Genomic DNA, 13,858 nt, shown 5'->3' with positions numbered 1-13,858 from the left:
AACGGAAAAGAACAAAATGCAGCAATAACTTAGCTCCTCACTATCTACCAAACAACTTGTTTGCATTAGATAGAAAGTAACAAGCTGAAATGTTGATCTATATGAAACCTTATTTTAGTACATGGAACTGAAACAAGAATCGCCAAAATCTGATCAATATATCTCTTACCTGCAAATAACAACAATTGACCTCACTTTTTTCCTCTGGTCTTAACACAAATTTCTAAAAATACATGTATAAAATTCAAGCTCTCCATCATCCAGTAACCTAAGCTGATTCTGAAAACAAAGAATCATATCACCAGCCATATAGAATTACCCGTCTGGCTTCAAACTTGTCCCTGTATTTATAACAGTATGTATAGCTGAATATTAAGGGAAAGATTTATATACTTTACAACATTCATCAAATCTCCCAATATCATCTTCAACTGCCCATATCCACGTATTCCTTCCATTCGTTTTCGTCCTTGACCCTCTTCAATACTCCTTCGATTGCAATTTCAAATGCATCCTTGACACTCCCAAGACCTCCACTTGGCCTTGCATACACTATTCTTGGAATTGTCTCTATAACTTTTTCCCTCATTTTCCTCACTTGATCTTTACTGTAACTCTTCAAAATTTCCTTAATGGAAGTTGTCCCGTTTCTCACTGCTTCCGGGTCTATAAACACAGAATAACTCCCCGGGTCTTCCGGCAAAAACCACTGGTACTGAGTGTAAGCCGTTCGCCTCCAGAAGAAAACTGGTACTGAACCGGCTACCATGCAATCGAAAACCGACCGCCGAGTTAAGCTGTCCCCTTTGGGCTGTAAACAGAAGTCTGAGCTCAGAAGTGCTTTTTGGATTTCTGATGAACCGTTAGAGCAGGGAATCACGGCACAGTCCACGACTCGGCACGAGTCTGACTCGTTCCTACAGTAACTCATTAACCTTGATCTGAAATCACTATCGATATCCCCACGCGCCGCCCCTATGAAGGTGAAAAGACTGGTGCGGTTATATGAAAGCGCAAAGTTTTGCCATTCCCGGAGTTCTTTCTCGGAGTGAGGGTGGAATCCGGTAGGGTAAGGTACACTGATATCGTTTGCATCCCATGGAGCCTTCTCGATTGTGAATCGCGTTACATTCTGCATCTGTGGACGATTTAGAAAAGAGGATCCCCAGAGTTTTTCCGGGTCACCTAATCGCCGGAAATCCCATGTTATCCGACCAAGAGTTAGGAAATGATCCAAACCCTTATATTTTTTCCAATACTTTTGCCTCTGAACCCATTTCAGTAATTTGTTGCTAAGCAAATCACGATTTTCGATTTCATCAGTCCAAAGGTATTTTCCAACAGCCTGTCCGGCGTAGAACGGAATGTAGAAAGCTGTAGCAGATTCTGGGTCGTTGGTTCTACATCTATAGTTTAAAAGCCGGTAATGAAATATTACCTCCGATGAGAACTGATTTGTACGATACCACGCTGCGGAGAGATTTCCCGGCAAGATTCCGGCGAGCTCCGTCGATCTCTTTCCATATCCGTCATTGGTCACAAGGCCACACTGCCACTTCCATGGGTCTAGATCGTCGCAGGTCAACAAGGCTAAATCTTTGTTAAATTTGGATGGTAAATTATAGACATAGACCCGACCATACTCGCATTCAGAATCGCCGAAGGGATAAATTACATTTCTATCGTGATGGGGTGTCTGTATATCGGGAAATACGGCGATTTCTGAAGGGAATTGGGGAAGAGGACTGGGTTGGGAGTGAACTGAGAAAGGGAAAGGGGAATTGCGAGTAAAGATAAGCACCACAAGTTGGAAAAAAAGGAAGAAGGTAAATAGCCAGAAACGAGGGTGAGTAGAAATCTGATACTGGAAATTACTCACAGTATTCCTTAGAAAATCATTGTTGTTGGATTTAGGAGGTTTGCGCATAGCTTCATCGGCGTCTGGCGACTCGTCGGAGTAAGGTGGAAGCATTTGATGAAAAATGGACTGAAACAAGTAATCGGAAGAATTGCAGAGAACAGAGAAGAAAGTGAGAGTGTATTAGAAAATTCTTGTTTAGCAGAGTGGTTGCCTCGCTTGGTGTAACTGAAGTTTTGAGTGTAAAAATAAAAAAGTTAGGTTGTTTCTTTACTATTACCACCGACACATCCAGCTTTTACTACTCCTGACATCATGGGCATAACATTTATTGATTCAACAATTTTAGAAAAATCAATACAAAATTATTGATTCCAAAATATAATAGGAGTATTATAAATAGGAAAGTAGATCCATGAGTAATCACGCAAAGAATATAGAGCTAATATACGACAAAGTTTAGGGATTTATTAGTCATTCGGATCTAACTTTATCAACTACCAAATCAAAGACTTCAACGGAGGACCTGTGAAATAGGAGTTTGTACAATTTTCTTGCTTTTTTTTCTTTTAAGAAAGCTAAGGATTTGAGCTTGCAATTACCCTTACCCTCACCCTCCGAGCATTCTGAAAAGGGACAGAATAAATAATGTAGTGAAGGTACACCTACCATCTTTAATATGATTGTCAATTTGTCATCCTTTAACTTGATGCAATTATTGAAATTTTAATTCGTTGATGGTTCAATTAATACACGGAAAATTCTCATCAAATTCCTTATAGTATTATTTCCAATTGAGGAAATAAAGATTCTTTAATGAAGGATTTCTTACCATTTAACACTGTGACAATTGTGGTAATTTATTATGTGTTTTGTTTGACAAGTTTTTTTTTTTTTTTTTGATAATTTTGTTTGATAAGTTGAGAGCGTAGAAAGAGGAAGAGGGGCAATTTAGACGCCGGGGTAACTGCCACAAATTAAGGCGCGAGTGTGCCCCGCTTTGGTGGAATGGTAGGCAATTCGTTACCGTTTTAAAATTCCAATGCGACTAAAATCTACGTGTTGCGTCTTTATACTAGAAAATTAATTGTAACTTTAACTTTATATTATACAAAGTCAATAAATGCGATGCATGTTCTACGGCATGAGAAAGTAATGCTTGTCGGCTATTCTATTTTTAATAGAGAAAAGATCAATATTACTCTTGAGTAATTGTGAGTTTGTGACCTATTCAAATTTAATAAAATGAGTAATTATTATTTTTATTGAATATCTAATTAAAAAAAAACACTTGTTTTAAAGTAAAAATAAATAAAACTAAATTAAAAATCATAAGTCAATAATTTTAAGGATAAATTACTTAACTACACTCCTTTACTTACCTTAATATCCATTTATCCCTACTTATTTCAAAATTTTCAAAAATCCCTTATTTACCTATGTATCCCGCATGTATCCCGTGCACAAAGCTATGTATCCCGCTATGTGGAATGTATCAAACGCTATGTATCCCGCTATGTGGAATGTATCAAACGCTATGTATCCCGTGCACAACGTTATGTATCCCGCTATGTGGAATGTATCAAACGCTATGTATCCCGTGCACAACACTATGTATCCCGCTATGTGGAATGTATCAAACCTAATGTATCCCATGTACAACGCTATGTATCCCGCTATATGGAATGTATCAAACCTAATGTATTCCGCGCACAACGCTATGTATCCCGCAAACATCATTTTTAAGGGATTTTTGGTAAATAGAAAACTAGAAGGGATAGAATGTTATTTAGTACTTATAATATGTGGTTCCTATAATTTATACTAATTTTAATTTATAATTTTTAACTTATAAGCCATAAATAATAAGTTCATTCAAACAAACTCTAAAAATATCTTTACTTCACACACAACTTAGTCAAACATAATTAAAAGACTAATAAGAACGTATTTGAACCTACACACGTCCATTAATGACATATTTGATCTAATTTAATTTTTAACAATTATACAACAAATTATGAAATTAATTTAATTTCTTAGCTCGCTTTCTAGTAACGACTATAAAGGAAGGCGAGAACATAATTGTCCAGTAATATTTAAAAATAAAAAATTACTACAAATGTTTTACAGGGAATAAAATACCGAAAATCAAATTGATTTTTTTAGCAATTCGATATTTGGGAGCAAAATTTTAGAATTATGGTATTCAGATTTGGGTTTGGTGTGAGACGTTAGTAACATTTTGTAATCGCTATTTCCTGAATACCAAATTATTTACTTATAAATGTCATGTATCAACATGTCAATTACTCATTAGTGCAAGTGCAAAGAGAAAGTTAAAGAATAAACTTAAAATAACTCAAATATATATGTCTTTTAGTTGTATCAATTTGCCACTATGGATGTCTTCTTACTTGTCGAACTTCTAATATATGCTCCTCCACATAAAAAAATATAAATAATTTAAGAAATAGTATTAACTTTGTAATAATACAATTGGTTATAACTTCAATACGGTATTACCGAATACACTACCAAATCAAAATTTGAAAGGAAAAACTATCTAACTAGACATACATTATTATGATACACAATCGTGAACAAGCAAAAGTACGAAGTACGAGAGATACACAAAAGAGACTATATCAGATTCGTAGAAGAATAGTTCAGATATATAGAATGAACAAATTAGATACATTTAATCATTAACTATATATCAGATACACAAAAAAACAATTTAGATACATAAAATGAACATATCAGATACACATAAAAATGATTTTTTGAAATTTTCTGAAGTTTTTAAACACATGATTTTCTCCTTAATTTATGTCTTCCAGTTACATTCCTTATTTAAATTTATTTAATTATATATACCTAATTAACATATATCTGAGTTATATGTATCTAAATGGCCTAGATACATGTATCCAATGTGCAAATCATGGTAGGATTAGTAATATTGCACTCACGGAAAAAAATGTAATTAGCTCCTAAATTAGTAAAATTTGTGTTGTTTACCCCATGTAAAATTTTAATATTCGATATCTACTTTTAACTACTAATTACTGAATTACTAAACTCAAATTTGAGTATCTCAAATTGAATACGGAACGCCACCCACACCCGCTAATTTGCAACGCTTTGTCACAAAAAAAAAGATTTATCAACTACTACTCTTTTGATGGAATTAAGACAAATTCAAAGAACAAATAAACGTCAATCTGTTGTTACACTCGTTTGACTAAAACATTTCATTAGATAGAGATTGGCAACCTGCTGAGTTTTTAGTACAATAATGGCATGACGTTGACATTATATATGACTCTTTATGCGAGAATAAAGTTACACTCGACTGTTCAAGTGAGTATATACAAACTTTTTAAGAAACAAATATGTAAATATGTGACCGGTTGTGTAAGTGATCTCTTAAATGAGAGTTTTAGGTTTGGAATCTTCTATATATTTTTTTGGTCAAGCTTGTCACATGAGGGTTGCTTAGTACGATATATCTTTCTTTTTTTGTGATTTGTAGGCAATTATATTGAAGCGAAGTTTACCTTGTGCGCATCTGAATAATAGCAGGTGCAAAATTCTTTACCAAAAGAAAAAACGTTTTCTATATATATTTTGATTTAAGTTACCACATTGTGTTAAAAATATTCCTTCAAGCCGTGAAAGATAAGTAGCTGATTTGATGCTATTTGGTTAAAGGAAAAAAAACATAAATATTTAAAGTTGAAGATTTAAAAAAAAATGTCAAAGTTTAAATTATGTTAATAATTTTATTTAGGAAAAATCAAGGTGTTATTAATAACAATCATTAATTCCTTTGAAATACTGATCTTGAACAAGTTTTTCAATCTTCAAATATTGAGAAAATTGACTTGTTTATTAAGTTTCAACTTCATGGCTTCGTTAGGTTGGATTAGATATAGCCTTGTCTTGTAGTGAGTAGTCCTTGATAAACAAAGTCACAATAATGTTCATAATTTTTCCTACTAAGAGTTGTAATTTTAAGAATAATTTAAATCTTAAGAAAGTTTTCTTTAGTTTTTTTTTTCTTTTAAATTTCTATTCAAGAGTTTGAACTTGATAAATTGAATTTGAATATTAAAGGACTTAAAATTTAATCTTCCATCGATGGAATAAACTTGTCAGTTTAACTTGATTACGAATATAAATACAAACTTTAATAACAAAAGACAAAAGTAGAAGTAGACTTTAACGTATGAATTCCTCATTATTTTTTATTATCATGAAAGAAGACTCGTGTATCACTCCATTTTAATGTATTAGCAAAGATATTGTAAGAAAATAGAGCTGTACAAATAAAAAGAATCAATCTTGAAAGACAAAATAGTGAATTTGTGCCATGTAAGGGAGATATACATGAGACATAATTGAAACTCATATAAATTTGGAAGCTGTATTAGACTGTTTTTAAGCAGTAGAGTAATTGATTCGATTGGCTCATTTACACATGACATGGGCCAAGTGTTAACTGGCAAGAGGGACGGGTTATGGATCTTGTCGTGACCCATCGCTATGTTTGATAACGAAAGCATTCAAAGTATATTTATTATTTACGCACTAATTATTTCATCATCATCATCTAGTGTGTGTTTGGTACGGTTAAAAATGTTTTCTTGGAAAACAAGTAGATTTATAACTTATTTTCTCATGTTTGGTTGGTAAGTAGAAAATATTTTCTAAAAAATATTTTTTAATGTTTGGTTGGTGAATGAAAAATATTGACATTAGATGATATTTGATGTGTGTTTTACTCTAGCTGATAAAATCCATACTTGTTGCGTAAGGTATATAACAAACATATACACTTTTTTTTCTCATTTTACAGAGAAGAATCTTTTCAATATTTTTTTTAATTTTATAATCATAACAATTGTAATTGATAATACTTTTATATGATTTTAGATATGGATTCTTACTTCTCAAGCAAATTAAAGGACTATCATAATTTCAAATAGAAGGAGTGGTAAAGTTAAGTTGCTATATTAATTGTATATAAAGTATAGAAACCTCAGTAATTTGAGAGTTAGTTATATCCTATCTTGAAAGTTTTCCAATTTACAATAATTTTGAATTTTTCATAACTCACAGATACATTGCTCCTTCGCTTGATATATAACAAATGCTACATGAGTTATGTATAGATACATAGTGATTTAGATTTTAAATAATTGGGGTTATGTATCAATAATAGCATTTGTATCAGATACATTGCACACAAACAAAGTTGTAATGTATTCGATAGAAATGGAGTGATGTATTCAGATGTTAAGAGAGAGAAAAATGAATTTTTGTAATTAATTCAAATGCTAGAAAAATTTTTAATTTAATTTTCTCACTTCCTCTTAAATTTTCATGATCTTTCACTTGCTTCACCTTCTTTCGTAAGAAGCCCAAATTCTAAGTACGTACCCTTTTCTTAACAGGCCCACAGCCCGAACCGAGATTTTATAAGCTCGTCACGTCCCTTAAACCCTGAAATCTGAATCTCACCGTTCCCAGTGGGATACAGTAGTAGTGAAGCAAAAATCATGGCGAGGCGTTGCATGTCGTTTTCTCGGACACTTCTATCCAGCAGTAGACCATCAACAGTAGGTTCCTCTACAAGTGTACAATCCCTTCTCGGCCAGCGCCTTCAGTCTCGCCGTTCTCTTTCCACCATTCTCACCAGGTTCCTTTCCATATCTCGGTTTCTCCTATATATTTCACTTAATTTAGGCTAAACCTGACTTTTTAAATTTGTTAAATGTATTTCTTTCAGGACTAACGGAGTACTGGGATGCGTCCAATCGCTCTTACCGCTTCACAGCGCTGTGGCAGCCACCCGTCTGACATCACACATTCAAATGGAGGCGCGCACTTGTTGCCAGTTGTCTCAGGGTACCTTTTTCTGTCGCACTTGCCCTGATCGGTAGTTTTCAATTGTGAGTCCTAATTTCCGCACCTAATGCTGATAAAAGTCGCATTTTTGCAAAGTAGTTATTCAGGAGGATCAAAACATTTTGAGTTCTGTTCTCCTTATATAATTGCCCAATTCTATCCTTTAGAAGATCACTTCCACTTAAGCTTTAAGGTTGATTTTGGAATTGAAATAGAGAATGAGGTGGTTAGACATGCTATGTTGTAGGAATGGAGTATTGACTAATCAAGAATTTTCATGGAGATGAACGTTGAGGAGATGAAAATGCTGCGATGGATGTAAACAAGATTAGGAATTAAGATATTTGGGACAAGTTAGGCGTGACCTCGATTGACGACAAGATGCGGAAAACAAAGTTGAGATGGTTTGTGCATGTGCAATGGAGAGGAATGGATGTCCCAGTGCGGAGTTGTGAGAGGTTGGCTAGAAATAATTTCATGAGAGGTAGAGGTAGACCAAATAAGTATTTTGGAGAGTTGATTAGACAAGAAATTAGGCAACTTTAGCTTATTGAAGTCATGACCTTAGATAAGAGATTAGATAGGAGGTTATGGAGGATATTGATTAGGGTAGGAGTTTAGGTACACAGTTGGGCGTTGTTTTGCTTATTCTCCTATACTATTAGCTGTGCTATTAGTTATAGTATTACTCATGTAGTTTATTGTCCTTTGAGTTTGGTTATTATCTGTGAGTTTTTTACCATTTGATTATAGTTTTATTTTCGCATGGCTGCTGTTTAGGATAATTTATCAGGTTGTCTATTGTGTTTTGCCATAATTGTTTTTTATTGAGATGAGGGTCTATCGAAAACAACCTCTCTACCTCTAAGTTGTATTCAGGATTCGTTTGAACTTGAAATTGTATTAAAATAAAGCTGTATACACAGATTAAGAACTTGGATTTGTATACCGAAATTTTTAGGAATTTGAAAAACACTATAAAGCTATTTTCACTTCAAATAATCACACAAATTCAAAAAAATAACTGCAATTTGTGTTCATAGTTAAACACAACTCCAGTTTTCAAATATCATTTTCACTTTGAAAACAAAAACTACTTTTTTCAACTGCTCACAATTTTCATGGCCAAATGCCCCCTTATATTATCAAGTAGTTTTAGACATAATGGAGTTGATAAATTCATTTAATCAAAGAAAGGGTTGTAGAGTGATAGTATGTCTTTAGGTTGATGACATGCTAACTAGGAACTAAGCATTGATGAACTAAGAAGTAAAAAAGATAAAAAGTATCAAACTACCTTAGGTATCAAACTTAGAATATATAATCTACTTGTTGTTTTGCTTATGTCAATCTCACTTCATTAACAAGGTATTTCCAAGTTCAATTACATATGGGTGTTAAAGATATAATACTCCATTTGTGTTTTTAATAAATTGGTTAAGAACATGGTTGTGACAGTTTGTAAGTACTGGGAAATTATAGTACTTAAAAGAACGGAAGTGTTTGCTTATATCAATCTCACTTCATTAACAAGGTATTTCCAAGTTCAATTTTATGGGTGTTAAAGATATAATACTCTATTTGTGCTTTAAATAAATTGGTTAAGAACATAGTTGTGACAGTTTGTAAGTACTGGGAAATTATAGTACTTGAAAGAACGAAAGGATGAGTACTAAGTACAAAGTTTCTATTTACCTAGAAACATAAATCTGATTAAGAACTAACCAAGTCAAGTTAAGGTTGATTAAGTCTTCACCAAATTAATCAAAATTTGGAAGACAAAATTTGCAAGTGTATGAATTTAGCGAGGTAGAAGAACACCATAATATAGAGTGTGTTTAGATGGGCTTAAAACAGGTCAAATAAGCGTACTTTTTGGCTCATTAGTGCAAAGCTCATGGTGCACATATGTTGTCATGATTTATGTATAGAACTTTTCGTCTTGTCAGTAACGGAATGATGGATTAGTAGAAAATTATCTTACCATCAATTTTGACAGGCTCTTAAAAAGCTTATACAAGTAGTTAGGTTCAAGTTGAAAGACACCTACTATATGCATAAATTATATATTACACCAATCATTGAATGGATGATTTTTTAGTGTAGTTAGTGATTGGGAAGAAAAGATAAGACAAGATGTCCCTCATTGGTAGAATATAATATATCTTACCAGATATATTAAATTTGATTTCTCCAAATCTCTCTTTAGTATTTTATTTCAAGTGGTATTAGAAGTGCTTAAAAACACTTCTTTCCTTCACTATTCTACTAATGAGGAACAACTTGTCTTCTCTTCTCTTTTGAATCACTAAATACATTGGCCTAACCATCATGTAATACCACTGAATATAAGACGGCCCTAATGTTTCTCATAACCATAACATGATGCATTTCATTGTAAAACTACATGACTTCAAGGTATTAGTATATTAGATGCGCTTTACACATATTAAGGTGCGAAAGTGCACATGTTAGTGGTGTTGAACTTTTTTGGTCAAATGGTATTGAACTTTTGTAGGTATTTTCACATACACTCGACTAATTACTACAGTGTGAGAGTCTAAGAGTAATGTCAGTATGTTCTCTTTCCCCAGTCACTGGATTTTACTGTTTTGAATATTATGTATTATAGGATTGAGTTTATGTAGTGGAAATATAGTATTAAATGTCTTTTAGTTTTAGTACTGTAATGAGTTCGGACTAGGAGCTGAGGCAGAATTTGGAGATCTTGCTTTGTATATGGATATTCAGTGCTAGAATGTAGCATTTCATTCGGATTCTGATGTTAAACGCAAATGTGGTAGCAGGTCCAAGAAAGATGTTTATATACTTTAGCAATTGTTTACTGGGTAGTTCAGGCAGGACTTGAACATAATTTAAGGTATAAATGGGTTCAACACTGGCACTAACTAATGATTACCATGGTAATTTTAACTTCTCATAAAGTATTCTGTCTTTCACTTAAATTTTTATTCCATCTAAACTAATCATACATTTTTGCAGTAGCAACTCACTGATGCACCCAAAGACATGACACTTAAGGCCTATAAGTTTACGTCAATAGTCAAAATACTAGCTATAGTGCAAGGATGAGTTGTCCAGGTGAGTATGGATCATCATCCCACATAGAACCCAAATGCCTAATTCCGAACATCCTAGGATTTTCAGATCTATAATTATAAAACACAGGATGGAGAAGCCTTTGAAGAGTACAAGAGAGAAGTGAAAAGGAACCTAAGAAGGCTATTAGTCAATTTTGATGGGAAGCACTTGATGTTTGTACGAAAAATTGGGGACACCAGTAGGGTAGAAAGAAAGGTTAAAATTAGCACGCCTGAGGGAGAAGAGATGTAAGGACTTAAATCAGGTGAAGTGTGTTAAAGACAATTCTCAACCACCGTTGATGGGAGATAATGAGATCAAGGTGAGATGGGGAAGCTATATTGATCAATTGTTCAACTTGAACCACCAGTTTTAGATCTCCAAACATCGGTCTGAGATAAAAACTTTAGCAACACTCACAGAATTGGACTGGCAAATGTAAAATGGAGAATATTGGGATTAGAAAAGCCTGTTGTTCAGATGATATCCCCATAGAGGATTGGAAGTATCTTGGAGAGGTTGGAGTAGGATTTCTTACTAGCTTACTTTGAAGGGAAGAAAAAAGAACTGAGTGACAGTGAGAAACCCTTGACAGAGAGGGAAAATCAACTGATGGTATAGAAAATGAAAATCTCTGATTGAAGTACATGAAAAAGTTTCTCCCTTTATAACAAAATGAAGAATGTTTTCTCTGAAAATTCTCCTTTCTAGACAGTTGATTGATCTGGAGTTTTTTTATTCTTATAGGAATTCTTTAGGATAGAGTCATTGTATGTATTTGCTCTATTTTATTTTTTTTGGAAAATGCAGAAGCACCTAAGGGTGTTATCTAGTGGTCAATGAAGTGGATTATGAACCATGAGGTCTGTGGTTCAAATTCCAGCAAAGACAAAAAAAATCACTAGGTGATTACTTCCCATATGTCCTAGCCTTGATGAACATAGTTACTGGTACCTATTGTTGGTGGGAGGTGGCAGGTGCCCGTGGAATTAGTTGAGGTGCGCGAAAGCTTGCTTGGACACCAGAGTTATCTTATAAAAAATATCAATACAAAACACTTGGGTTTATGTCAAACTGTTTGCTTTAAAATTGAAAATGGATTCAATCCAATTCACCAAAATCTAAGAAATGATCAAATTAGAAAATCATTTCTATTTTGATTCTATAAAAATTCAAGTTTCATTTTTGAATGAAGGTAGATGAAACAACTCGGGTGCGTTTAAGAAATTGATAAGATGCAAGAAGTGACAATCCATCTTTTAACCATGTATCTGTTAATGTGGATCATTAGTTGTCTGAGTAGCTTATAGTCTGTGAAACTGTGACTGTTTGTATTCTTGAAAGTTTTTCATCAGCAAGTCATTGTTTTATTCGAACTAATACTAGTGTGGTCTTCATCGAGTGATATTCGACAATCATTAGTAACTTAAGATTCATGAGATTTTCACTTCTGTCATAACTCATACTGCTTCTAGCAACATCACCCTCTTTGTGGTTTAATTTCGTTTTTCTTTATCCTTTCTATTAGCAGCTGATTGAGGGGCCGGGAAAATATGTCTGAACAAGAAGAGGATTTAATTAGATTTAATGAGCTTACTATATGTACTGGGTTTCTATTCAATACAGGCCTGATCACTATTATTATCTTCCATAGGTACTTAAGGATGCATTACGTATTAGCTGGAAAACCTGCTGTACCAAACATTTTGGAGAGTTTTCTGTGAACTTTTCCGTGGAAGTACAAAGCTGTAAGCTCTAAATTCAATTTGCTTTCCTAGTTATTTTTGGGTTGATGTTGGAAATTCCAGAATTCTTGAAAGCCCTGAAAATGATAATTCTATAGGAGAAACTTATAGCAGTCCTTACAGTTTTATGTTGATAGAGATCATCTCTTCATTTGAAGTATTTAAATTTTTTGATTGGCTATCACTAGTTGATTACTAATGTTCTACTTTACCAAATAAACCAAATTTACATCTTTCTGATTTTCTAATTTGATTAAAGCCATAAAAGCATATGTTATAGTCTTCTTTAGTTACCATTTGATGCAGAACTAGTGACAAGTGCACTAGACAGTTATTTCTGTGATGTATATGAAAATAATGTTTATTTGTATTTATTAAAATGTAACTATTTCTCAACATTCAATTATTTGGTTTTAGGCATTATGAAGAATATGTTTATGTTGTGGCTAGGAGAAGCTCGGGGCAGTTCAACCCTTTGTCGTATTGAAAGCATACCTATTTGTATATTTCCATGCATCAACTGAAGTTTCTATGTAGGTCTAGTTCCTTTTTTTTCATGCAAGCTTTAGATAGCACTAGGAGTTCCAGGGAAGTATAAAACATGCATTCCAGTGCAGTCCAACCTACTAAAAGAGTTGGGATAAGTTGCCGATGGATGCCTTTAATTTTGTGCATGGCGTTGCCAACATCTTCGCATATATCATAGGTTCATGATTGCAATTTTTGTCATTATGCACTGGACCATTCTACTTGAAACATAATGTCTTATATCTGAAAGCACAATGTGACAATGTTAGCACTTTTAATACATGCAATTGTGATCCACCTGACATTGAGCCGTGGGCTGGGTATGAGCCGTTTTCTACCTGGTAGCTTGTAAATTCACCCTCAAATGCTTGCTCCCCATGGCTTAGTTCAATCGACAGAGGCTGAGGGAGTTGTGACTTAGCCTTGCTACAAGTGAACTAATCTGGTAATTAAGTGGAGAAAGGTAGAGGGGCCTGATCTGTTATCCTTGAGTTTCGAAAGCCATGGTTTGGCCTAAGGTTGGCCATAAAAAAAGTTGATGGTCAAATGCTTGCCTGCTCCACTTAGATGGAAAACATTTTTCTTTATACATTTAAAAAAAATAAATGAAAGTCGTTCTGGAATGAGGATTTTGGTATTTGGGTGGATTCAAGAGTTGAAGTCTAACCTGTTTAGCTACCTAATTCTAAGATGCTGAAATTGATCTTAC

At 33.7% G+C, this 13,858-nt stretch overlaps 2 protein-coding genes across 2 annotated transcripts; one reads left to right on the top strand and one right to left on the bottom strand.

Annotated features, from left to right (window-relative positions):
- Positions 1 to 50: 50 nt before the first annotated feature.
- LOC125846304 (xyloglucan galactosyltransferase XLT2-like) lies at positions 51 to 2,111 on the bottom strand. The gene has a single exon (XM_049525689.1). The coding sequence runs from the start codon at positions 1,970 to 1,972 to the stop codon at positions 428 to 430; it is 1,545 nt and encodes a 514-aa protein (XP_049381646.1). The 5' UTR covers positions 1,973 to 2,111; the 3' UTR covers positions 51 to 427.
- Positions 2,112 to 7,337: 5,226 nt separating this feature from the next.
- On the top strand, positions 7,338 to 13,017 carry LOC125849442 (protein NONRESPONDING TO OXYLIPINS 2, mitochondrial-like). Its single transcript, XM_049529526.1, has 3 exons — positions 7,338 to 7,565; positions 7,656 to 7,778; positions 12,535 to 13,017. Exons 1-3 carry the CDS (start codon positions 7,426 to 7,428, stop codon positions 12,536 to 12,538), a joined length of 267 nt encoding a protein of 88 aa, XP_049385483.1. The 5' UTR covers positions 7,338 to 7,425; the 3' UTR covers positions 12,539 to 13,017.
- The last annotated feature ends 841 nt before the right edge of the window (positions 13,018 to 13,858 follow it).

Source organism: Solanum stenotomum, chromosome 12 (genome assembly GCF_019186545.1).
Source record: "Solanum stenotomum isolate F172 chromosome 12, ASM1918654v1, whole genome shotgun sequence".
Classification (NCBI taxonomy): Eukaryota; Viridiplantae; Streptophyta; class Magnoliopsida; order Solanales; family Solanaceae; genus Solanum; species Solanum stenotomum.
The sequence above is the reverse complement of the archived record's forward strand: the minus strand, read 5'-3'. Positions and strand labels throughout refer to the sequence as shown.

Bases quoted from the DNA above. Each gene is read 5' to 3' on its own strand.
- LOC125849442 (XM_049529526.1), top strand. From the start codon at position 7,426: ATGGCGAGGCGTTGCATGTCGTTTTCTCGGACACTTCTATCCAGCAGT. The intron at 7,566-7,655 runs GTTCCTTTCCAT...TATTTCTTTCAG, and splicing joins CTTTCCACCATTCTCACCAG to GACTAACGGAGTACTGGGAT.
- LOC125846304 (XM_049525689.1), bottom strand. From the start codon at position 1,972: ATGCTTCCACCTTACTCCGACGAGTCGCCAGACGCCGATGAAGCTATG.